We start from the raw sequence: 26,791 nt of genomic DNA, 5'->3' as shown, positions 1-26,791 counted from the left end.
TCATTGAAGTTGCAACTACTTTTTTGATTCTCTTTCACAGGTTAATGGAGGGTTTGCCCTGCCCTAATGCCATGGCCTTTCTTACAAGGTTTCTTTTATTTGCACTGTGATTACAAAAACACAGTGGTTAAAGGTGGAGGGAAAAATGGGGAAACAAATGACCAGTTTCTACACCTGAGACAAAACTGATCTCATGAAAAAGTCCAATCCAATTTAAACAAAACAATATCCACATCATATCCACAACATGTTGCATATCTCCCCCTAAGCAGATTAAAGCTTCCATTAAAACATCCTCGACTTGCAGTTTGCTGGGCTTTATATAATTGCCTTCTCAGTCTCCACACAGCACAGCTCTTATCGCTCCTGTCACACTTAAAGGTCTGAGAGGTCAGCACGTTAATTTGGGACAAGTTCGGCTTTACCCCTGCCTGTTTTCAACCATGATGACGTAGCTTGGTCAGCACAACCAAACAGGACCCAACAACACTGACGCACAGTGCCCACTTGGAGTTCTAGCAGTAAAAAGAATCCCTCTGATACCTATACAGTGTTATATATGTGAAATCTGTGTATCCATCACTTAGTATCACATCCTTCAGAATAACAGGTTATGAGTGAGCAGGCAGTAATTAATTTTGCAATGACTATTAATTATATGGATGTGGGTGTCTACGCATTGCACTCTATTTGTGGCATATATTTTGCACTCTCTGACTGAAAAGCAACCTCCCATTTCTTTTATTACTCGGAGTACAAGATGAAATTATACTAACAGATGATGAAAGAGAAATGCTTGGTTCTGGTGGAGAGACCCCTTGAGGAAATAGAGTACGTAGGCATTGTAGTAGAAATATGTAATCATGTAATATAGTAAATAATAGAGAATAGTGTATGTGTGTGTATGTATATGTGTGTATATATATATATATATATATATAATGTGATATAGACATACCGTAAAACTTTTAAGAATTAATAGCCGAGTCCCAAATAGCCGCCTACCTCATTTACTGGCCTGGTGTGGGAACACATTTTGACGCCTGCCTCTATTAAACGCCTGGTCTGTTTTTATTGAAGTTCTTTGGATGTATTAAACCTCTTAAACCCTGCGGGGTCGCCCGCTTTAGCTGCTTCTAAGCTGCTTAGATCGTGAACACAAATATTAATGTTTAAACGTATGATCAATGTGTCAGTATGGACATGCTACACATCGTTAGATCGGTTAGATTCTCCACAATTCAGTCGTTCAGTTCATTTAACGCAAACAACAAGCCCCAAAGTCTAATTCTTTACCTGCATGGTACTAGAGGAAAGGGGAAAAAAGTGCTGAATGCCATTACCTTTGAAACCTTGTTAAGTCTGCTCGTTAAGTCAGAATGTGTCCATTCCTTGATTATTTATCTTCCTTTAGTCTGTAAGGGTCCACCAATAAAAAGAATCAATCAAAAGAATCAAACAGCTTTTCAGAAAAATTAATCCAAGTTATGAATCCTGTCATGTGAAATCCATCGCTCTCTGTCTGCTAACTTCTGTCGCACTTCTCTCATCCTACACCCTGTTGTTGTTTTCGTTAGTTGCTGCCTTCAAAATAAAAGCGAACAAGCCGTCTGTCAGAGCTAGATCAAATTAATTATGTGTATTTGATATTATTTGATCATTTTTATACATGTATTATTCTGTTTTTTTTGTGCAAAAGGAATTAAAGGCCTGTCCCATATGGACGCCTGTCTCAAATATAGGCAGGGTCAATTCAGTGATTTTAGCAAATAAAAGCTCGGGCTGCTATTCAGTTTTACGTATATACTTTTTAGACAAACAGAACTGTTAAGCTGTCAACAGGATTCTGGAGTGTTGACAACCGAAGTCTCTAATGGTAAACGGTCTGTACTTGTATGCATTTCTAGTCTATCCGACCACTCGAAAAACTTTTACAACACATCATACTCATCCCATTCACACACATCTGGGGCAGTCAGATATTTCAACATGAACATTGGGGGAGCTGGGGATCGATATGATGAGTGGACAACCGCTCTAGCTCTTGAGCCACAGCTGCTGTACAAAGATGGGTTGGTATGCAGCGCCAAGAGTGCGTTCCCCTATTATGGTCCACAGGAAGACCACCGCCCCACAGAGGGAGAGAGGCTATGACATGACACAAGCAGCCAAAGCGTAGAGATTAGTAAAAAAACAAAAGGATGCAGGGGAAACCAAGAACTCTACATCAACATGATCCTGTGAATTAGAATAAAATGGAAATCCATCTCTGTGGTTGTTATCCATTTAGCACATAGCTGAATTGAAATGGGTTCAAGCTTTAATAACCTGGTTAAATCCCCGCTACGCAATGCCAACAGGCATGTTCTGTTTTGACAAGTGTCAGCTTAGCAAATAATCCACAACAATCAGCCTGAAAACTTAATTACAGTAGGTTTATCAAATGGATCCTCAACTGTGAGTGGGGCAAGATTACCTCATGTACTAACTCTACTGGTGTTGCGTTGCTTTTTTAAAAATTCATGCTGGAAACCATTCTGGTGGCATTGCAAATCTGGCCATAGATGAAGTCATAGATGAACACATTTTTGAACATTTAAAAAAAGCACAAGGTGAAACAGGTTTACTCAAGCAAAAAAGGGAAGGCATTAACTACTCATACATGTGTCTGAAATAAGTGCTAACTCAACTCGCTGAAATGTGGAGCTAGATTCAGGGATAATGGTCCCATTGGCAGTGCATGAGCAAACATTATTTTGTGTGTCTGGAAAGGTGGGTTGCCCATTTAAATGCTCCTTGTGGACATAGATCAGCAGGCTGTCAGGCTGCACCGTGTTGGCTCTGCTGTAACTGTCATTCACCTATCACCTTAATTGACCTGCTCATAGGGTCAGGTCACACAGGCAGAGGTCTGAAATATTCAAAAATCCACCAGGGAAGCCCAGAAATTTAGAAACCTGAAGGCTAGTCAGAGTCTTGACCCCAGCATTAGCAGGGTTAGGACAACCAAAGCAGCAAAAGTTTGATCCGGCCTTAGTTGTGAACTTTATGCCTCGACTGTGGATTTGTTTCCCCATCTGAGCTCAGGATGTCAGTGCATTTGTGCGCTGAGCACTTGGTTGCTTTTCATTCATTATTCCAACCTGATCAAGCACCAATCTGTATCCTGTTTCAAACATACAAACGAGACTCTTGAATCAATTTTGGCGTGAAAACACATCTCCCCACCCACCCGTTAACTTCTGTTGGCAGGGTTGCCCTTTTTGGATGAAGGGCACGGGAGCCATCATTGTAAATAAGACATTTTTTAATTAATCTGAGTTTCTCCATCCATGGGCTTAGAAAAAAATCAAAGATCCTCTCGGAGCTAAGATGCTTTTCAGAAATTAAGGCCTGTATCGTGTGAAATCAAAGCCAAATACAATCAAAGGATTAGTAGTCTGGGAGAAAGTTATACTTACAGAATTGGAAATTGGTTCGTTAAAATTCACCGAAATTCAGAATGATGCTAGAATAAATAAGGCCTTTAGAACATTTCCTAAAATGTGATTATAAACAATTGCTTTGTTGATTTGTATCATACAAATAAGCATGAAGATTTATTTTCATTTCAGCTTTAACAGATTACGGAGTCATGAGGATCACACAGTATTTCATTTCCTGCATGGTTTGATCTTAAGTGGCGGTTTTGATTTGCAGTGGCCCTATCGGCTTCCACACGTCTATGAACAGAATCCAGAATAAATCCACGGTATATTGTGGTCGCAATTGATCCACAACATTGAAACCAGTGTTAAACACCACCGCCACATTACTGCCTCAACAATCATGAAAAAGCTATTTCTTATTGATTTACATAACACACACCCGGGCTCTTGTAATGCCTCCGTACAACATACAGGACAGTTAGACACAGCAACATCATGTTATTGCCCACATTTGACTGATGGATCTCTGCGGCAAGAAATGAGATATTGTAAGCTGCAGGCAAGGCGGCGGCGGCTGCTGCTGCTTGTTTGGAAGGAGTGATACTCTTCCAGAAGCCTATCCAGCAGGGAAGGAAGCTGCCACGAGAGAAGAATGCATGGGACAAGACCCAGTTTCTATGGAAACAAAAGAAATCTAAAGGAGGAGTTGAGAGTGGAAAAGGGGGATGAGAGAGAAAGAAGAGGAGGAGGATGTATTGGAATGTGATACATGATCATTAAAGCAGGCAGCATATGTGAAATGCTACGAATGTGGGCCTCCCCTGTGGTAGCCTATGTTATTTATTTATCAGTCATATGCATGGCACAGTGGCCCTCATAGCTGCAGTCTGTGGCTCCTTTCATATCCAAACAACATATCAAAGTATTTGTGGAGCTGATATGGACCTAGCCCGCTCCTACTTCTGAACCATATGTTTTGTGCTGCAATTCCTCATTATGCTCGACAGAAGCAATGCTTTGCTGTGTTGAAAAGGCAGGGGCTCAAATTCCTCCTCTCCCCACGATCAAGGAGCTTATGCACAACGAACGTGCACAAACACACGACCAAGCCCGGCCACTGTTCAAGCTGTCGTTCACCACACCTCCGGGCTACGTGTAAACAGGATTTCTTAAGAGCAAAAAAAAAAGAAAACTAAGGGAAGAAGGATTCCAGGCAACAATGGCAAACAGGCAAGCAGGCTCTGTATGAATAATTAAACAGGCTGCGCTGTTGATAACGATGGCGAAACCACAGTTCATTAACACTGAGAAGTGAGACGAGGGATGACTGGAAAAGTGAAATTGTACTCTCTGTTTCATTGATAGAGGAAGTTATTTTTACCACTACAGTGTAAAACAATAGCTGAAACAATGCAGTTGACAGCCAGGAAGTATTTAAGTCACAATCTTCACAGATGGCCATGCTCTTAAAAGAATAAACAAGACACATTTCTTGCTCTCGCACAGAAATGTGTCTTGCATGCAAATACCCACACTGCTCCGTTGATATACAAGTTATCAACAAAGCTTCGGGTTTAACCGCTTTCTTAAAAGCCCCTCCACAAGCCCCGATGGTGGGGCTCATTTCCAATGCTAATCAGAAATGAAGAGATTGCGTTCTCTTGACTCTCATCTGCTCTTTCCTCAAACAATTGTTGCATTGCGTCATAGCCGCCCAGGATGCCCATTGTCTCCAGGCCACTGTGGCGCAGCTGTGGGAGCTGGCAATGCCCACCACCCCTCCCCACGTGGTCCGACAACAAACACTATTAACAACAACAACACCAACAACAGAAGGAAAAAAGCGAATAAACCTATTGTTGAGACTGGGGACACATTTGCATCTCCTGCAAACCCAGCAGGGACTCCATTTCTAAATGTTAGCATGGGCCTTTGCCAGTGATTGTGTGGAAGCAGTCTCAGCTCAGTTGTCAACACAAAGGGTCGTCACAGTCAGCATAGCTCAACGCTCACCCACAAGTCGCTGTATACAATTAAATGCAAAGTGAGAAAATAAACAACAGAAGTAACACTGGAGCACTTTGTTGAGTGTCTTTTAAGAAATGCTTTTATTAAAGTGTGCTTGGAAAATACAGTTCACCATGGCACTTGAATGGACTGGTTCCACACATTTGTTGTCCAGTGTTGTGATGTAAGCTATTTGCTACACTCGAGAGCATTGACACAATCGTAGCAACAAGCAATAAGTCACAAAGATGATTTGTTCGCTTCCAGTTTACTGTAAAACCTTGCAGAAAGTGTGGCACTAATGTGAAACTTCTGAGTCACTCCGCCTGAAATCGATGAGCTTTTTCTCTTCACCCACCACAGCAGCACGACAACTTTTTAAAATGTGACCCAGCAGCAAGCCAGCAGTCGCTGTGGCACAGCAGTCACCAGTGGCTGGCTGCTGACAGCGTTGCCATCCTTGGCACAGCAGCTGTATGTACTTTAGTGGGAAACACTTAGCAGGCTGCTGATGATGGGTGGTGACAGCCACCACCGGCTTCTGCCGCTGTGACCCAACAGTACATCGACCAAGTCTTTCCACCACGCTACTCTGTCCCGCTGCTCTGCTCCCACTCTCCGGGTACTCTTTTGATGCTACCCTGCTGACACACATGTCACCTTTTGTTGTTGATCACAAGTAGCAAAAATTGCCAAAATGGTTGTGAAGCATTTTGGGATGAAGCCATCTCAGCTTGGTGCCAACCCTTTGGCCTGCATTTATGAGTAATTTCCTGTTGGATATCAGATGGTTGAACACATCGAATGAACCCTGCACTGTCCTCTGCAAAAGGAAAACCGGGGACTAGTGAATGCGGCAACCCATCAAAGTTTAATATCCTTGACCAGGATCAAACAGACCCTGATATATAGCCTGAGAGTGTATGTCATTAACTCGAATGAGCGGAGACGAGAATGGTGGGGGCATTTTTACGAGGACATCCGACCCCCTCCTTCTTCCTTTCTGATTTAGAAAGCTGACATGAGTCAGTTGGCTTTGGAAGTCCATTAAAACTGGAGTACCTGCGCCAGAGATGAGCTGTGATATCCTTTTCTTTTTGGAAAGTTTACATTTAGCGCCAGATGGGAAATTGTGGTAATTGTCTCCCCATTTTGATGCATATCTGTTGACTGTGAACCGCTTTATTTGCACACAAACACAGCAAAGTTGGTACATCTGCGCAATGGCAGCACTTTTGACATAGAATGTCATACCAACACTTCTCATTTTTTTCCCACATGCTCATTTATATTCATTTCCTTTTTGGTATTTTCCCCAGATTCAGTTTAATCAAATGCTGCTTCTCATGTGAACATTATTGAAAGCATTTCATTTGCCAATTAGCCAGCTGCTCCCCAGTTAAATAATGAATATGCTAATTCTAAAGCTGGGGGATATGTTGTCTTTTGAGTTACAGCGACGGCAATTATCCAAGTCAGGGATACTACTGTACTGTATGACTGCAGTGTGTCTGTGTGCATGTTCATGAAAGTCATACACTGTAAGCCTTTAAATGTGTGTTTATGTAGGACAGCATGTGCGTGATGTATTGCTGTTTATATGTTTTGTGAATGCTATGTATATATGTAGGCCTTGGGCGTATGGTTTCCATTGTAGCATAAACATGTGCTTTAGTGTCAATTTGACATGTGGCATAAAGAGTGCGTGTTCAGGGGGGGATGTTAGTTTTAGAGGAATGAATCCCCTCCATGCATATTAATTTGTTTGCCTACCTTTATCTTAGTGGGGTGCTGAGTGCATGTTCCTGACAGTTTTAATTGAAAGCCATGCGGAGTTGAGCCTATGTATGCAGATACACACCCTGCCGTCATCCATCAGCTTGGAGGGATGGGTGTGAGGGGGAGAGCTGGCGTACTCCCCCAGGAGCTCAGTGACAGATTCTTCTTTAACGTGTTTGCTGCAACACTCAGTGCCACGGCAGTGTTCAGAGAGAGAGATCATTCCATACACATGTACTGTACCTTCACACACAGCAACGTGTCAGCCTATTAATTAGAACTGTCACCTACTTCCACTAAGTGACAGCTAAAATGCCCAGGAGCGTCTGTCTGTCTATCCATGCGTCCATCCATTCATCCATGATTTATGAATGCAGGGTTACTACCAATCAATAGGTTTCCTTCATCTGCAACATTTCCCGTTTAACTTTCAACTAAGTCTGACCATGCTTGCTTATTTTTGAAGACACAGCATCAAACTGAATAATGACTTGACCTTTAGCCACACCACAGGAGAAGCCAGTCTCCCATGGCAACCGATTGAAGTTTTTAACCGGAGTTAATGCCAAGAATGATTTCACAAACACCCAATCTACATGAAAGTGAGATAATAAGTGTTCTGTTTACTAAAACATATCATGCCTCTGTTTGCCTCTAACAGATCATTTGTTAGGACATTCAAGATGTTGGCATTGCTGATAACATCAAACACATACGATATTGGCGTTTAGCAGCAGATTTAAGTGCTTTCATTTCGCTCCCACGTCTGTATGTACCTGCGAGTAAAATACGGAGCAGTGCAGGGAAAGATCATACGTGGCTGAGAAAAACATCCTTTGGATAAATAAAGACTAATCAATAGACGATCACTATGGGCTTTTTAAAAATGTGCTGCAATGTCAGAGAGTGTTCCCATGTTCAGTATGCCAGTTTATACTGACCTGATTTATGGTGCTCTTCAAAGTCACCACAGTCGCATGAGCATTTTTCATGGTGGTTGTAAATTATCCATTAACATTATGGATCCCTTCATCAGTCCTGAATAAAGGTCTAGAGACTGAAGCTTCTCTTCTATTCTTTTTCTTTCTTTTGTTTTTGTTAATGGCTTTGTGCAGACTACTTTTTACCCAGGCAAGCAGTGTCAGTCTCTCTGCCCCTAATGTTTGATCCTGACTGAAATTTCTCAATAACCACTGGATTAATTGTCATGGAATTTGGTGAAGCCAGCTACAGTCCCCAAAGGATGAATCCTAGTCACTTTGGTGATTCCCTTACTTTTCATCTAGCAGCAAAATGAGTTTGACCTTTGTGGTTCAGAGTGAACTATCTGGATAGCATTTGATGAATTGCCATGTAATGTGCTACAGATATTCAAGGTCCCTTCACGATGAATTCTAATGGTGACCCCCCTGACATATCGAGAGGTCGCCATCATGAGGCCAACATTTCAATCTGTCCAATATTTTGATATACGTTTTACTTTGTTTAAGTACTGATCAGCAAATATTAACGTGCTAACAGGCTAAACTGAGATGGGGAACTTGGTAAATACCATTTGTATGTTGCACATGCACTGTGCAGCATTTAGCCTGAAGCACTACTTACTCACAGAGCCCCTAGCATGGCAATAGACTCCCATGGTGCATAAAAGAAATGCCATGTTGATTAATAGTTTAAATATTTCAAGATGTTTGTGTTGTTTGTAAAAAGATGTTAATGCCCGTTGACTGGGCTGATTTTGCCTCTTGATCCTGATGTAGAAATAATGTGTTAACGGCGCTGGGAGAGAAAGTTTTGAGTAATATTTATACTGGTGTGATTTGACTCAGTGGTGCCTGGTCCTGGCATCCTGAATTCCTGGTTGGCCTGGCCACTGTGACAGTTGGTGGCAGCTTCTGTCATGAGCGCCACATAGACAACCACGAAACTGTCAGAGAGAGCGAGAGAGGGGGGAGTGAACAACAGACAGACATGATATCCGAAAGGAATCAGAAAAGGTGAACAGGCAATTCATTGCACAATGAAGCAAGAAAGAGGAAAGATGAAAGGCTCTGTCTTGAGTAAAATTAAGGGTGATAGGTAGAAAGGGAAATAGAAATACAAAAGTGTGCTGGAGTGGGAGGAATTGGACAAGCTGAAAAGTGAATAATACAGGATGAGCCTTTGAAGCACTGATCTTGAGATCAGAGACGTGTATGACATTAGCTCAGACTAAGACTTTTTTTTTTTTGGTCTTCCAAGCCTAATGAAAAAATTATCCCCATTATTAGCCTGGTTCTTTCTAGAATAATTCGCATTTTGCTCATTATTGGTGGATTTATGAATGTAGGAGGAAGTGCTTTAATATTAATTTAATTCACATGTTATGCTATACATTAATTTTCTTAGCTGCACTTTCGCAGCCATGTGAGTTGTATAAAAGTCAAATGTAATTCAATTCAAAAGCACGACTGCACGACTCATTGTCCAACACACATCAAATCCTACCTTATTCTGATGCGTATTTATTGCTAGTTTCATGTAATTGGGATTTAGAATCCAATCCCATTCATACTTAAATTGAGAGCACAGCATTATGCCATTCAGCAACAGAATTCAGAAAATGAGTGTGATTCAGTTTACAGTACAGGGAATTCCCTTTAGCTGGAAATTCCAGCATTAATGGTCTGCACCGGTATTGTCATGGGATGTGCCCTCCCAATTAGGGAGACTGTTGACCTTAAACCTTTGAATTTCATTGCAGAAAGGCCGGAAGAAGACGTTTCTGCCTTGCCCTACTCCCCCTCGCATAATCCCAAGAGTATCCTCTCTCAGGCCTGGCAGGAGCCAGTGACCTCTCCTTTATGACTGAATTAATCCGTGGGCCTGAGATAATGGGCATGTCACAGCCACTGGCAGGATGTGGCAGGAGAATAATCAACCCACCACTGTGCCATTTCAATCCCTGCGGCAATGATCGCTTCGCCACAGAAAAAAAAATATATACATGTTTCTTCGCTCATTCTCAAGCATGCATGAAATGAGAATTAAGATTACAGTACTTACTGGCGTAGCAGACAGGCACACCTCAGTGATCAGTTTTGATGCTTTGACGCTCTGGTTTTTGGCATAAGAGTTTTTTTTCTGAATCTAGATTCCGCACGACGATGGAAATATTTGGAGATGTTCTGCAAGGTGAGGTTTCTAGCAGCGTGTTAGCAACGTGCTTGAATGTACTTTGTATGTACTTTACACATATGGAATTCTTGTATCTTGTTACATTGACATTTCATGTTACCATGTAACAGAAAATGTTGTTTTCTTATGTTTGTAAGTGGAGGTTTTGTAGCTGAAAGTGCAAACAGTCAAATTATTTTTTGAGAAAGTACAATTGTACTTTGGGGGCAGAATTGCATATTGTCAAAGGGAGTCTGACTAGCCAGCTGAGACCAAATAACAGTCTCTGTTCAAAGCACAGGGAGTAGCTTCCCGCTGGGGATGAAACACAATTGTGTATCTTGTGGTAGGAGAAAGCAGAATTGTAAATCTTTACTTTGTGTTGAGGACTTATGCTTGAGCTGTTGTTTAAGTACTGTGAACATTTGAGTCTGAACTGCAGAAACAAAAAGTTTCATATTGGTACAGGAGGGAAAATGCAGTGACAAGAGCTCTTTGGCAAAAATCACGCTCCAGTTGTCTGCTCCTAACCCTTTGTCCCATAAAAATGAGTCTGAATTCAGTACTCTTCCTCAGTAGAAACCTTAGGTCATCAGTGCATATGAACTTGTAGTCTCTGTGGAGGAAAGTACGGGAGGAAAGGAGGCTGTACAGCATCCCAAAAGCTGAGGCCCCTTTGTGACAAGCGCAACCAAGTCCGTCTATTAACCTCTTCCACTGCACCCCTCCCTCCCTGCCTTAGACCCATTTTTGTTGTTTTATTTAGTGGTATATGCCAAAATGTGGTATACATCTTCTGACAATTGGAAACCTAAAAATTAAACTGAGATGCAGCTAAGCACTGTGTCAAGTCATAAATCTGTAATTAACATTGTGTTTTGGCTAGGCACCTTTTCAAATGTTGAATGTTTAGAGTGTATAGGGGCTTATAGCATTATGATGGAATTCTATAATGCCCATTCACATGCTCGAGTATATGAATGGTTGTCATGAGGCTGTGATTTGAATAGGTAATTTTATACAGTGAGGTCAAGTTTCAAAGAAATGCTCTCACTACAATGAAGTTGACTAACAGTTTTTCCCTCGCCAATGTTTAGCCTACATTTAGAGTGTTACGTAGCCCCCTTCCTGACAATCTAGACGTGGCATGGTTTGTACCAATGTATGCCTTAGGTTATCTAGTTTTATATTATACCAGGATCTTTACTACAGCTTCGGAAAGACAGTAATGTCGACCGAGGACGTAGCCATCCTAGTGGAGTTTAAGAGGTTAAGTTACACAAACTGTGTGTTTGATGCTGCCGGGATCATGAGTGTAGTAGTTATGCCTAAAAGATATATGTGAAAATGCACTGTGGCTGATCATAAGGTCAAAACTCATTCTGCTTGTGTTCAATTTATGCAACTTCTGGATCATCCATAGTAATCATGTCTTGTGTGAATATTCTGGATGAATACAAATACACACTGTAGATGCAACTGAGCTGTTTTGACAACCAGCATGAGGTTACTAGCACATGGTCTGCCACATACAGTGACCACTGTATTGTTTTCTTCCAGATCACCACATCTGTGCCTGTCCTTTCTGCACCAGACACTGTTCCTTTGCAATGACAAGCTAACACCAGTTAACCAGAATCATAATTACTGTGGGGTGTTTGTGCTAAAATGGTTACAAATAGCACTATTCATCTGGCAGAGGAGAAAGGCTGAATAAAGAAATGGATTACTTCTATTTTTATTTGCCTCCGCTTCTTTCCTGGAGTTAGAATGGCGTCAACTGCAAACTTTTTATTGCTTCAGGTTTTAGTAAATCTGACGGGCAAAACGCCTACATACCTTTACTGGAAGACTCTTTCTGCTGACAGTAGCCCACAATAATTCGAGGCTGCTATGCCTAGTCATGACACTCATCCTCTATTTGCATTTTTCTTGTTTTGATTGTATGGCCTGAAACTGCCATTTATCTTCAAAGATGACAAAGTAAGACACATTAGTGTGCTTAATTTGAAACAGTTGGCTCCCTTCAATATGGAAATAATGATTAGTTATATTGGTGAGTCTTTTATATAGACTTCTGTACACACACACACACACACACACACTGCATTGCTCATCTGTCTGCTTCTTACGAATGCTGGACCTTCACTCTCCAGCAAGTTACGGGACTTCCCTCAGCAGTGCCTGGAAATCAGATACTGCCTCCAAGGCCTTTAGGTTTTATTACTGAATCAGTCTTCGCTGAACTCTATCGAGTCACCTCCTCCTACAGAAGCGGAAAGCCTCCCATCACTCGTGGGTCCCATCTCAGTGTGCTTGTAGAGGGCCAGTGAAATAATCACCTGAGCTCAGTCGGCCCATTCGCAAGATCAATATATGCTTGTTTGAATGGCACAAAATGTTGAAAATCACAGGAATCATCATGAGCATCAAACCTCTCGCCCACCTCAACTTGAGTCCATTCTCTTGACAAAGAAAAAACTTTGATTCCGCCTCCGTCAGCTCTAGACTATTATTAGTGTGACTGATGCATTTTTAGACTATTTGCAGAAGATGTGAGAGAAAAAAAAGACACGTATTTGTGGCTGCCTCTAAACCAGCTCTCAGCTGCTGCGCAGAACAATGTGTACCTGCTAATAACATAAATGTCGTGTCTGTCCAAGATGCTACATTAATAGTGAAGTGTGATTAGCCTTTGATGCCCTGTATGCCGATGACATTAACCTATCATTTTAAAATGTCCCATTTCTGTCGACCTCCAGGACACTGTTTTGAAAAGTCCATAGTGAAGCATTGCTGAGTAACACTAAAGTGGCAGGGGCGGCCTCTCATTAATATATATTTAATTAGCTTGTCCGTATTCAGAAAAATGGCTGGTCATTTTAATTGGCTTTATTACCATAATTATTTGACGGGAACCTTTCCGTCTTGATGGATGACCTTATTAATACGTATAAGAAACTGTTGCAATCCTTGGAAACAGAGCAGCTCAAGCGTCTCATTAACACTGTCAGCGCTGCTCCGCTTGTACTTTTCTATTCATTGTACAAGCTTACACCTGATCAACACATTGTTAGCTTTACAAGCTGACATACAGACACACAAGGTGATGGATAGACACCTTGATTTTGATTGCCTGAGCGTAGTTTTAAGATTCTTCTAGCTCTGCATTTTTTAAAATGTAGTTCCTTGTGATAGCATTTGAAGATAAACTGTGACTAAAGTTCACAGGCTCACTGTTGTTTTGGCCCTTTTTGTTTTGCACATCTTGGTAAGGTATGAGTATTATGCCCAGTCCTGAGAGAGAGAAAGAAAGAGAGAAGCTCTGTGGGAAAGAATTGAAGTCAAATGTAGGGAGGTTTTAAGTAAATCATCCTGTCTGAGTGGCATACTTAGATTTATTGTAGTCCCAGACCTGTCTCAGGCGCTTGCTGATGTTAGTGTATATGCAGAAAACTGCAGCCGCTGATGTTGCCCTGTGTGGAAACAACTTGCAGCCAGAGGAGAGAGGGAGAGAGGAGGGATGAAAGGAAATCGAGAAACAGAACAGATAAGAAGAAATAAGACTAAAAGATTGGACACAGGACTCAGAAATGCAGAGAGAGAAAGAAAGAATGGGAAAAATACCAAAGAAATGGTCAAAGCTTCTGTATAATTTCCACTGGAGCATCATTCTATTTTGGAGAAGGGAATGTGGATAAGGGCATTATCTTGCACCTACGTCTACAGGCTTCCATTTTTCTTATGTGTCCGTAAATATGAACACAATATCCGAGCAAATGGGGTTTACTCTATCACAGTGTGATGCTCCAGTTTCTGTGCAACCCGGGATAGAAATCATTGCTGTGAGGAGGATAAAGATGACAGAGGTTATGAGACAATACCCAGGTCATACCAGAGTCTATGTTTGTCTGAGTGGTACTGTAGGATGTATTTGAAATTTTGGTGGTTACTTTTTACATATTGTACTCTAAACATGAGAATTTACATGTCTGCCTGTTCCTTGTGCACACTAAGATGTCATTTGGCCAATCGCTTCCCCACACTTTCCAGCACCTTTTGACATCTCGAAGCTCTGATTGCAAGGTAGCAATTGAAAACCAGAATTGGAGCCCTGGCTGGTAACCCCCCCTTATTTCTATTATGGCAGATGATTGCATTGCCACTTGGCGATCAGCTTTTTCCCTTCTGGCAGCTCATCTGCCCTCTGACACAGCCTCAATTGTCTGACTGGCTTTCAAAAGGTTTGGTGTTCGATTTGTGGACATATTGGTCCTTTTAGGAATATTACTGTCATTTTCCTACAGCTTTTTAGATTGACGTTATAAAAATATCATAGCTTCTGATGTTTTACATTTTGCTTGCAATGAAAATAGTTTTAATAAAAGTGATTTTATTGGTAAAAAAAAAAAAGTAGTCCATTCTGCACCTGAAAGAAATCACCTTGCCATAAACACCAACTGTACCCAAGAGGGCTTCAGGATTTCTTCAGATGTCACACATTGTGGAACCACAACCAAAGTCCTGATTGATTGATTGAGCTTCTTTATTGATTTTAAATATAAAAGTAGTGCCTCAAACTAGTAATAAAAATTAAGTACATTATACAATAATACTAATCCTTACACATTCCTATATACCATACAATACTAGTTCTGTCACAACATCTCACTATACATTATATAAGGAAATTCAATAAATATTGAATGGGCCAGTACAATGCAAAATGAACACTGAGATTTAAAACAAAAGCATATTAACAATATTTCATGATATTTGTGTTATAATTGTTATTGTGAGGGAAATCAGCCATTTTTTAAGTGAGGACTTAAACCTAGCTAAAGAGTCGAGTCTTAATGCTCATCGGTAGTCCATTCAACATAATGGTAGCTGAATACAGCAAAGTTTTACCCTCAGCCATTTAAGGTTGATGAAATTAGCGGGAAGAAGATGTGTCCTAGATGGGAGTTTGTGATTTTTTGAACTGGTTATAGATAGCTAAAGGTTTCCTCAAGCTCTTTTACATATTTGTTTCTTCTGGATCTTTCCAAGGATCCCTACTTTTTGATTCACTTAGTCAAACACCTGCTCATCACTGATCTCATTATTTAGCCTTTTTAACCTCTTTAACGTCTTTATTATGGAAATATTTGTCAAGAAATATTAACATGTTTATGAATCATGACCCAACAAACAGGTGAATACAATTTAGACAGGCCAAACATGTCAGTGCACATTTTGTATTTTATTGAAGATGTTTCTACTTGAAAGATCTAATTTAAATTTGTTTGTGTTTCCAAACCAACTGCATTGGAATGGATGACATGGATAGACAAGCTCCATTTCCAGCTTTTGATCACAGCAGTAGGAGATGATAACAGATAGTTAAAGTCTTACCTCTTGAGATCACCCGCATCTGAACAAAGGGAGCTCTGTGACCTGTTATGGACCTTGCTGTAGGCTCTATTATTATTAAAAAACCTTTGTCTTTTATAATTACGAATACTACCTCTACTAGTAATGAGAACTTGGGTCTAAAATATTTAGTGGGCCAATTAAATGCAAATGGCACAAAAGACTTAGGGAGTTTAGTGTAACTGATGCTTTTCATTAGGAAGTAATAGATAAAGTAATTAAATACTTCTAAAGAAAAGGCTCACATCTAAGGGAGCTTTGATGAACTTTCATGCAGTCATATTTTGACTTTCTTAAAAAAAGTGCCTTTCCCTAAGGCTCATTTCATTAATTTACTGAGTGACCCAGGGGCTGCCTGCATAATTTCTCCAATCTACTGATATGATGAGCCACAAATGTCAAAAGGAAAAAAAAATCCAGTTGATCAAACCTGCAAGTGCAATGAAGCCTGCAAAGTTTGTATTGTCGTAAAAGTGCCATCATGCTGTAGATGTCCTCTAGCAGTAGGCTTATTACCTGTATTGTTGTATACCGGCCCTGTTAATAAGGGACAGAGGATAACAGTAGCTCAACTCATATGTATGCACAAATAAGTGGGGGTTTTTTCTATGTGCAAAGGGAAAATGAGGGAGTACATGAAATTAGTAAAAACATGCAATTTTAGCCACCTGCTAGATAAGATCAAGTTGTATTTCTTACTAATTAGCAAAGGATTTCACATCTGTCTGAAACTAGACATCTGTGTATTTGCATGTTGCTGCGCACGTGTGCATGAGTTTTATGGTTTGGGGATCTATACACAGAGAGAGGTCCATCATGGCCACCGCAGCCTGAGGCATAAGAGGCTTAAGGAAGGAGACATAAATCGCAAAGCAGTTGGTGAACGAAAAGCAGAGATAGAGAGAAGGTGTGCGGCAGAGAGGGAAGATAATAGGTAGCTGTGGGTTGCGCCTGAGCCTGTACACGTGGCCTGATACTGTATGTCGGCACGATTGGATATGGTTGGCTGAGTGAGTAGAACCAGCGCTCCTCTCCTTTTCCCTCCTCTCCTCTCCAGCATGAAAGCAGGCTTATTATGCAGCCAGACAGATATATAGGACTGGGGACACAGGGAGCCAGATGGGCAAACACACTGGAAGGCTTTTACAGACATTGAAACAACTTCAGATGAATCCATAGGCAAAGTTGGCAACAACAAATCACAAGAGCTTACTATATTATCTGAAAGCAAACATCTTTTAATATCAAGCAACAACTCTGTCCTTCCTCTCAAATCTTTCTACCTGCACCCAAGGAAATAAATGTGAAAAGAATGTTGAAATATTGGGTGTTGCTATGAAACATAATTTACTCCTCACTTCCCCCAAATAATATTTATCTGATTTAGTGCCTCACAGGCTCGGGTCATCGTTAGAGATGGCTCATCACACACATTATTATCTCTATTTCTCTTTCTGCTTTAAATCAAAATACAACAATACTCCATTTGTTATCATTCAACGCTGTCTGTAAAAGCCTGTTACGTTTCAGGACGCAGACTGTTTATTTCAGTTTAGTTTAGTTCATCTTTGTTGTCCTACTGGGGGGATTGGGGGGAGGGGGGATGACAAAATACAAAAGGACAACATCAACAACAACATCCACACATTGTTGTGCTTAACAACTTGTCCTTGCTTTTAATGGTTTAACGGTAGAGAGTCAATCAAATGCTGATTCCCTTGTAATTCACTGTAGCAATAACACTTTCAGGAATACTTGTTTATGTATGTAAAACTTGGAACTGGGATAAAGGTTCTGCAGCTGACATAAATTACTAATTTGTCATTCACTTGGGGAACTTATTTGACCATCATTCCTAATGGTCACCAACATGTTACCCAAAGGGTCCATCGTAAACATCCATCACAGTTTAAGGAGCGACTTTCTGGTTTATATTTGGTTTCTTTTCTATGAATAGGCTGTGGGCACAAACAGTTTTCACATGCAATGAGGGATTATTACCAACCTTTTGGTTTAATTGTTTTGAAGTCGTTAAGCTAATCAGTTTTAACTTTTGTTTTACAATCTGGTTTTGTAGCGATACAACTAGTGCAGACCAAGTTTTTGGGAACCTTCTATGATCCACACTTTTCATCATGTTTGCACTTGATTTAGTAACTATTATTATTCTCTTTCTCTGTATTGTATTTACTTACCGCATGTCTGTCAGTCCCGGAAGAGGGATCCAACCTCCCTCGCCTTTTTTCAGAGGTTACTTCCCTTTTTATGTCTTGTTATAGAGCTTTTGTTGAGCTTTTTCTATCCAAATAGCGGTTCTAAGGAAAGAAAGTGACATATGTTGTACAAATTGTAAAGCCCTTTGAGGCAAAGTTGATATTTGGGGCTACATAAATGAAACTGACTTGACTTCATTTTGGAAGTACAATCATAACCAATACAAATAGTGACAAAAACTACAAAATAAGATACCGGTTTTTAATAAAATTGAATTTTCCTTTAACAAAGAAATCACTGACATTGGCACTATACCTGCTCACCTGAGAGACTTTGCAGCTTTAAAGAATGCTGACTGTTTAGTGTTTTTGAAACTAATTCCTTACTGGAAAACTTTGCTAACACCTTTGAAGAAATGCATGAGGCACACAAGTTTGGCTGAATACAAAACATAGTACAGTCCATCCATCCATTGTCAACCGCTTATCCTGCATACAGGGTCGCGGGACATAGTACAATAATTAGTATTTTATCATATTCCTTTTTTTGCTCTCCCTCTACCCGCTTTCACTTCTTGTCTTTGTCTCTCTCTGTCTCTGTGGTTCAAGGGAAGAATTCCCTTCAACTCCTCCACAGAATCACAGACAATTAAAGCTGAGCATTTTTTGCCTAAGGGCGTATCTGCTCTGTGTGCACGCACAGACTCCCACCCACACCCACACACACACACACACTCACACACACGCAGATAAAGACATACAGTTCACATACACCCCCACATTCTTTTACATGTACAAACACACAGACACACAAAGGCACGTTCTCTGTGGCACATTTTTATTTGGCCATGGCTTTAATGGGGCTTTTTATGGAGAACAGGATTACAGCATCACATCCTTCTCTCCCTGCCAGCTGATTGGACTCTCTCCACTCTGTCATTCAAACATTGAACTTAGCCTTCTGCTAAATGCAACTGTGCGTTTCACTCGCTTTAGACTGCTCTAGGTTTAGTTACACTGACTTAGCTGCTGGCAAGTTTCGCACACTGTTGCACTGGGTCCAGATGTCGCCGAATCATGTAGGTCAGTTCAGTTGGCACCCTCTTAATGACCTCCATTAGAGGAATAATTTTGAATGATGATTTAACACAAGAAGCTGTAAACAGTTACATATTATCAAGTTGACATGGTGCATAGTATTTCAAACAGTTGCTTATTTCAACATCCAGCTGACAAGGAGCAACATTAGCATTTATTTGGAGTGGAGTTTCTGTCCAGCTGGCGATTTTAAATCCAATATTCCAACCAACTCCTGATGGATATCTGTCACTTTAGCTGATAAATGCTATGTTCACCAACAGTCTGTGTTAAAGTGACCAGATTTGTGAAGTGAAAACTGGGGACATTTCTTCTTTGGTGGTCAGTATGTCAGTAATTTATTATTATTTATTACATTATTTGTTATTATATATGTGTGATAGGGAAGGCAACAGGGGTTTAGCACTAGGACCCAGGTAAAGGGGCAGAGTCTATAAATAGGGGAGGGAAGATCACCTGGTCCTTTCTTTCTGCAGTCACACACCTGAGGGAGCAGCTGAGGCCAGCCTTTGTTTGGTTCTTGATTGGGTAGGCTCTATTTTTAAATAGGTTTTACTTTTAAAAAATAATGTGTAAAAATCTAAGGCTAATAATGCATGTCCAGAACTAGATCTTAGAATAATTTGTAGTTGACTTTATTAAAGACAAGTTGAAGAATTGTTAAAAACCTGTTATTTATTAGACTTCATGGTGGTGAGGGTCCAAAGCTTGGAGTGATTGTTTAAACACATCAGCTAAAGCACAGGTATGTGTAAGATGGTTTTAAACAAGATTTTAGCCTTTTTTTTTTTTATATGAATGTAACAGGAATATTTGAAAATATAGATCCCAGTCACCTGCATGCCTTCAACGGTGGGAGGGGAATGTGTTTCTAAGTCAAGCAAGGTATGATAATTGTTACATTTGCTTATGTTTCGTGAAATGTTTCTTTTAAAGTGTTTTTTGTATCTTACTGTGTTTCTGTTTGTCTTGTTTCAAATAGAAGTTATTAGGAGAGCCAACCACTGTTTTTTTTCCACCGGTTAGTTTTATTGTGCTCACACTAGATCCTTGAATGGGCCATATTTTGTGTTTCTGGCTGTGTTAAAGGGGGAAACTGAAGGACAGAGTAACCATTTTGCATGGGTGTTTTGTGTAATTAGTGTGCAGCATGCAGATAGTGTTTTTCCATAGTATTTGGTTTAATTGGTTTGAGCGTGTGGGTTATTTCCTTATTTGTCTATCAGTTTGGTTATAATTTGTCGGTGCTCAATTCTACATCAGTTTCCCTGGTAATGCAGTCTAGTCCTGAATTGTTTCTTCTTTTGTTTTGATGTAACAAATAAAATTTACATTCCTATACTGATATAGTAGCCTCTGGTCCAGTTTGTTCTGGCACTTGTGTATGAAGTAGCGTTTGGTTTACATATGAAATAAAAAAGGTGTGTTGGTTCACTCCTATTAGTACCATTTTCAGTAGCATGCAAGAAGCTGTTTCCCGCCAAAAAGCTCAGATAAACCAACTCCAGGCTTCTTTCTGGGGACAGTCCCCGTTTTGGGTGGCCAAATGTAGCAAACACAAGCTACTGTTAAAGAACATTAGAAGAGTCATAACGTCAGCAAACTGTCTCAGAAATGTCGGTTACACAGAAATATCTATCTAAAAGTTGCTAACCACTAGCATAGCAGCTCAAATTAGCTGGGTGTCATACCAGACCATGTAAGCATGAAAAGTGTAAGAAGTGTATTAAATTGAGCAAGTCTGCATTTTACTTATATGATTTAACTTTTCATATGTAAAAGGAAAAATATGTTTACAAAGTCTTAGATAAAAAGTTGACATTTGAAATTAGTTCACTGAAATAATTAGGGTTTAAATGTTAAATGTGCTACACAAGGTACTGAAATTCGTGAGTCATTTTTTTTCTATCTATCTTTTCTACTCTCTGGGCAAAGCCCTGCCTCTTTAACTTGTCTTTTAGTTGAGATTCCACAATTGATGCTGGAATTATTCAAGTCTCACTGTTGTTAGGCGAGCAAGTCATGTATGGTATCGACCATTTCAGACACATTTGGCAATAAGTGGTTTTGTCAGTTGTCTTATTTTTCTTGTCTCCAATGCTTCTCAAAGGAGCTAATAATTGCAGCAGATGATTGCTACCAGGCTCATAACATATTGACCCAAACTCTGTGATAAGCAGGTGAATGCAGTCGAAAACATTGCATTTCTGAAAATTGATATAATTAGCATGTCTCTTTGTGTTCCCACCAGGCGAGACAGTGTTGAATAAACAAATTCTCCCGTGTCATATTTCAAATCCAGTCAGCATTCTCATTAAAATGTCAATGTATATTCGCTCTGGAGACTGTGTGTAATTCAGCTTTTAAAAAATGCCAACTGAACCGTCATATTTTCCAGGTTGAACTTAATTATATGATTCACAGTAATGACTGTGGCAGCACAGAAACAGCTCATTTTTCTTTTTCCTGCTTGGTTTTGTGTGCAACTTATTACGTGATCAATCACACGGAACATGAACAGACCAGGATCAATTAATAATTGAAAACCGTTAAACTACTTGAGGCGCTGATTGGAATCTGCCTTAAGTCAGAGGCAGGCAGTGTGGAAGGGCACCAGGTTAAATAGACATGATTAATCAACGCCAGAACAGTATTCGTATTCATTTGAAACCTTGTATGTGGATGTGTATAGACAATAGCTGTAGCTCAGTTCTACACTGCAAAGTACATACTAATTTTAAGCAGGTTTTAAGTATATAATGTGTGGAAAATAAATAATAAAATTTATTATACTCAAAGATGTCGCTTGATTGTTTTGTGTGCTGTCAATGGCTGTTATTTCCCACAATGCAATGCACAAAGTAAGTTGAAAAGCTGCTCACTAATTGGAGAAAAACCGTATACCATGGAAACATACTTGTCCATCCATTCCGTATATGTGTGTGTGTCTGAGCCTCTGCCAGGGACTCTTTAGTCAGGTTACACAGCAGAATTGATCAAATACATTGATAATGCAGTTTCTCCACCTCATCATGTAGCCTCCTCAGGCGAAGGTGGCAGTGCCCCTCTACTGCCATCTATAGACAGCCTCAGTTCATGACAGATGGCTCGCAGTGATAACTGCTGGAGAGCTGCTTCAGTGTGATGCTGCTGTTGGCTGCAGCCATCTTCCCCCGAGAAGCTGCAGATAATCATTTCATCATTTCCTCAATTATTGACAGGCGCCCTGAGCTCCACTGTTAAGTTCCCAGCGTTGCAGAGAAAATTAACATCCATTAGAGCGTGATTCAGCATTTGTGTGTGAATATGTGTGTGTGTGTGGTCGGAGCTTGAGCCTAACTAGACTTGCAGCTCTGAGGGCTAAGAATGAGGAGCTCAGATATGACAGGCTCATCAAGCATCTTGCTTCACTCCAAGCTGTGGAGAGACTACCGCTGCGTCAAGAGGCTCTGGCCTAAAAATGACCCTCTCCCCACTGAGTTGCCAATCATTACTCATCACATTAGACATCTAGACACATCCTCAGCTCCATCTCACTGCGCTGCCTTTCACACACTCCCTTTTCTTTGTCTGATTCCCTTCGTAGCTACAACTCCTCTCCTGCCTTTCTAGCTCTCTCACATTTGACAAATTCATGTCAACCAAGATCATTTCAGCTAACTACCTTTTACTTCAGCCTCCACCAGAACCCCCATTGTGTGGTGTTACAGTGGCCCTTACAATAGACCAGCACAGACAAATGGCCTTTGATTGTAGATTGACTCTGCAAATTTTGTAGCACTCCCACCGACTGCAAGGTTTTTGTCCATTTTACTGTGTCATTAGATGAATAAATGTCTGTCTCAGCAATATTCTTTCTGTAATGTGAAAGTGCACAAGTTCGGTCGGCTCTTAATTTGTTATTGAGGATGTAAAAAACCTTGCTTGACAAGTTTTTGTCACCAAAGGAAAATACCAGTGCTATGTAGTCATTTATTGATCGCTGCTATTTCTCAGCTTCTTGAACTCTCACTGCACTGTTGTTCAATGCATACCATTGTCAAGAAGAGTGATAACTGCAAATAGCATTACCTCAGGCTGTAAGGATCCCATTCATTATGAAACTGACAAGCTTGTCACAAACAGCATTGTGCCTAATATAAGGCATCAAGCTAATCTGTCTCAGACCTTTGTGCGGTGCAATAGCTCCGTTGTTCTGTTTGTTTGTTCTGTGACTTTGAAAGCAGTTAAACTTTGGATAAAAATATAAAAATAGTTCTTTTCAGCAGGGACAATGTGTCTTATGCTAGCAATAGCTGCAAATGTGTTATTTCTAAGAAGCATCTTATTTATTTGGAATGGGATTTGGATGTAAGTCGCACCCTGCCTTTCAGTCAAATGTAGTGACATACAATAGAAAACGGCGCAATATAAAAATCTGGTGCTGCTTGAAAGCAATTGTGTTTTTTTGTGTCTCACAAATCAGAAAATGATGAACATCCTTGGTGTTTTGTACTCTTACGGCTGTAATTACTAATCCAATTTTCTCTTTTTCTGTCTGTTTTCTTCTTCTGTCTTTCTCCGTCCCTCTTACATTTTCTGTTACAGCTGCCCTGCAGGTGTCCATATCCTTGAACAAAGTGGAGTTAAGTGTCGGAGAGTCCAAGTTCTTCATCTGCACAGGTACAAATGCCACACATTATCGTTTTTATGTGAATGAACTGTATTCGTGTGTGCTTGGAAGCAGGGCAGAAATGCAGCAGGGGGTCTTAAATCACTGCCTGTGAAGTCTGTTTGTAGTTCATATGACAGTGAACACAACCCAATCCATGCTTTCCATATGGTGAGTGACCCAGCGATGACCGGATCCACACAGGGATGCCCCCGCCCTCTCGTCTCTCCTCCTCATTGTCCTCTCTGAATGGTATATCAACAGTCAGCCATAACAGAGAACCCGATGCTGGTGCCAGTTGCTCGGTAGGGTGGCAACACACTCTGGCAGGCCTGGCCCGCCTCCTGCTGGCTGCCTCTTCTCTCCTGCCAACCCACTCAGCGTGGCGCTAACAGCCAAGGGAGTAGAAACACACTGGGAGGAGCATCGAGGGGTGTGGAGGTCTAACATGTTCTGAGGAGGACAGAATGGGGGGGTAGAACCAGAATGGTGAATGGAAGCAAACAGAAATTGAAAGGCAAAGGTAGATGCTTTTATTGTGAAAGACCTAAAAGGACAGAACCGAGAAGAATGAAAAGGGCTTTGAGGCAAAATAGTGTTGGAGGTGGGAGATAAGTAACCACCATCCACCGTCAAAGTGTGTGGGAGGAAGTGTCACTCATATTCTTTTGCCCTTTTCCACCACAGGCAGTCGTGCTGTGCCAGATTTTTACCATATTCACATGCAGTCCTGCCAACTGGAGTGGGCTGAAAAGCAGGGCAGAACAGTCAGAGGCAAAAAGCAAACGTCCGATGAAACCGAAGTGAGCCTGTAAACATATAAATAAAGCAGAGTCTTTCAAGGCTTTAAGTTGCTGCGTCGCATTGTATGAAGCAGGCCTACATAAATATGGATTAGAGAAAAGAAAGGGACTGAAGGCACAGAAAGACAATTGTAGTATATGTTGCTTTATGGTTTGGGGCTTTTTGTGAAGAAGGCAGAAAAGAGAGGTGAATGTGTTGTTCTTGAGAAAAAGGAACCTGGGTGAAATCAATTCCCTTGTTCGATACAAATCTTTCTTGTTTTTAAAAAGTTTGCCAGGAAGAATTGGCAAGCCTGGTAAAATAATAGAAGAGCTTTTTTTTTTTTCAAGAGAGCCCGACTTTTACTTCTCCTTGTTGTTCAATCCAGCTGTTTTAAGGTGGAAATGAGGTCAAAGGTAGGTTGACACTGTAGCCCTCCAAGCTACACGCACCCTGGTTTTGAGTTAGTTTTGTGTATTATCCTTATCTGTTCCTGAATCTTTACTGTTTCTCCTAAACTATTTCAAATAAAAATGCCCTTTCAACTAATTAGGTGGCTTTAAAGGAAAGTATTTTAATGTTTGGAGAAAAAATAACACCTTTGGTATTAATAATTACGTATTTCAAACAGTCAAAAGCTCCATTAATCTGCTGTGTGGGTGATATTTGATCAGATATGATCGAGAGTGGACAGAAACAAACATTCCCACAGCTGTCATTAGATTTTGATTCAGATGTTGCTGAACTGTAATTTGTGCTCAGAAGTATGTGGCATCACATGTTTTCCACTGAGCCCTGCCCACTTCAAACCAGTGTCCAGAGCTTAAACACAAATCTCTCAATTGGTATAAAAACAACTTTTCCAACAAAACCTGGGTACACAGGGTAGCTCCACTTTAATCTTTAGAAGCTGCAGTCTCTATTTATTGGTCTGGTGAAGCTGGGGCTCCGTCTCTTCAGCCTCTTCTGCCACCACACACATACACGTTACACCTACACATGCGCACTGACCCCCCCTTACCATAAGGGTTGGGGTTACAATTTTGGATTTATTCTCGCACTTTAGAAACATTTTCAAAAACTTATATCTTTTCGCATGTTTAATTGCAGCAATGTATGCTGAAATTTTAATTGTAGTTGGAGGCAGTTTATTAACTTCATGGGAGAAAACTGGTAGTTCTATGTAAAATCAGACATTGAGCACCCATATCGCCAAAATGCCATGATCCTCGTTTCGCTGCAAAGCTTTGACTGTGAGATTGACAGTCGGATCAGGCTCCGCCCATCGCATCTTTTCGGGGACTATTCGGGGTCAGCCCCATCAGGTTCATCCAAGGCCACGAGGCAAAATGCAGTGATCTCACAAAGTTGTTCTTTAAAATTCACGGATATGAAAAATAAATTCAGGTGAGAATGAGGATCATAAACATTCTCTGAAACATCTTACGGCTTACAAAGCTTTGTCGCTTGCTCTGGTCTTAGTTAAAATGTTTATTTCCATGTGCAATTCAAAATCAAGACAAACCAAAATGGAGCTGTCGGTTTCCTCAGCAGTTCACGAAAGCCGACGATCAGATAGCATGCCGCTGTGTATTTTAGCGCCTAGAAAAGTGATCGTCATTGTCTTTCCACTTCAGTAGAGTCAGTCATTGAGAGAGCCAGTCATGCCAGAGCTTATTCTGATTTTAATAAGAGTGGCATGACAGAGATTTCCACCAGCTATTCATGCACTTGTAAAGACACACAGAGGGAGGCAGGGCTGAACGTGGAAAGCAGGACAGATCATCTGTGAAGTAAATGGCCTGTCACCATGCTAGTTGCATCAAATTCAACATATTTGGCTGTCCCTGCTGTCAACAGACTATAAAATGGTAAGAGGTGATAACTTTGTAATGCTAACAGGTATAAAGAGACGACTGTAGCGATGCTAGACACTTATCTCTTCCTCAATACCCGCATGAACCACGAGGCTCCAGTGGGAAGCCACGTGTGAAGGAAAGCAGAGAGATGGGGAGAATGGCTTGTAGTGTAATATGATATTAGCAATGCTCGTGTTTGATTGCCTCATCAGATTTGTTGGCCTTGAAACTAACGAGCTGCAGACACACATGCCAGGGATATGATGCTGATTGAAACATTGTGATGATGATCAGTGTTAGCATGCTGGTTTGGGAGCCGGAGCCTGCATGGTTTTTCTATGATGCAAAGTGCAGACATCAAGAGGCCAATTTGTCAATCAGCTCATTTATCTTCATTTACCT

The 26,791-nt window shown here is 40.7% G+C and overlaps 1 protein-coding gene across 7 annotated transcripts in view; it reads left to right on the top strand.

The window, feature by feature from the left end:
* Positions 1-26,791, top strand: part of LOC119904098 (neural cell adhesion molecule 2-like) — a 327,858-nt gene that overhangs the window by 192,055 nt on the left and 109,012 nt on the right. For all 7 annotated transcript variants that reach the window (XM_038720552.1, XM_038720529.1, XM_038720535.1 and 4 more), the window contains exon 2: positions 23,684-23,758. In XM_038720552.1, the coding sequence (XP_038576480.1) occupies positions 23,684-23,758 (75 nt within the window). The remainder of the gene's footprint in view (positions 1-23,683; positions 23,759-26,791) is intronic.

The sequence above is a fragment of the Micropterus salmoides genome, unplaced genomic scaffold, assembly GCF_014851395.1.
Source record: "Micropterus salmoides isolate LMB-PRFRI ecotype aquatic unplaced genomic scaffold, ASM1485139v1 Ms_hic_scaffold_1, whole genome shotgun sequence".
Lineage (NCBI taxonomy): Eukaryota > Metazoa > Chordata > Actinopteri > Centrarchiformes > Centrarchidae > Micropterus > Micropterus salmoides.
This window is presented reverse-complemented; position numbering and strand designations above follow the sequence as displayed.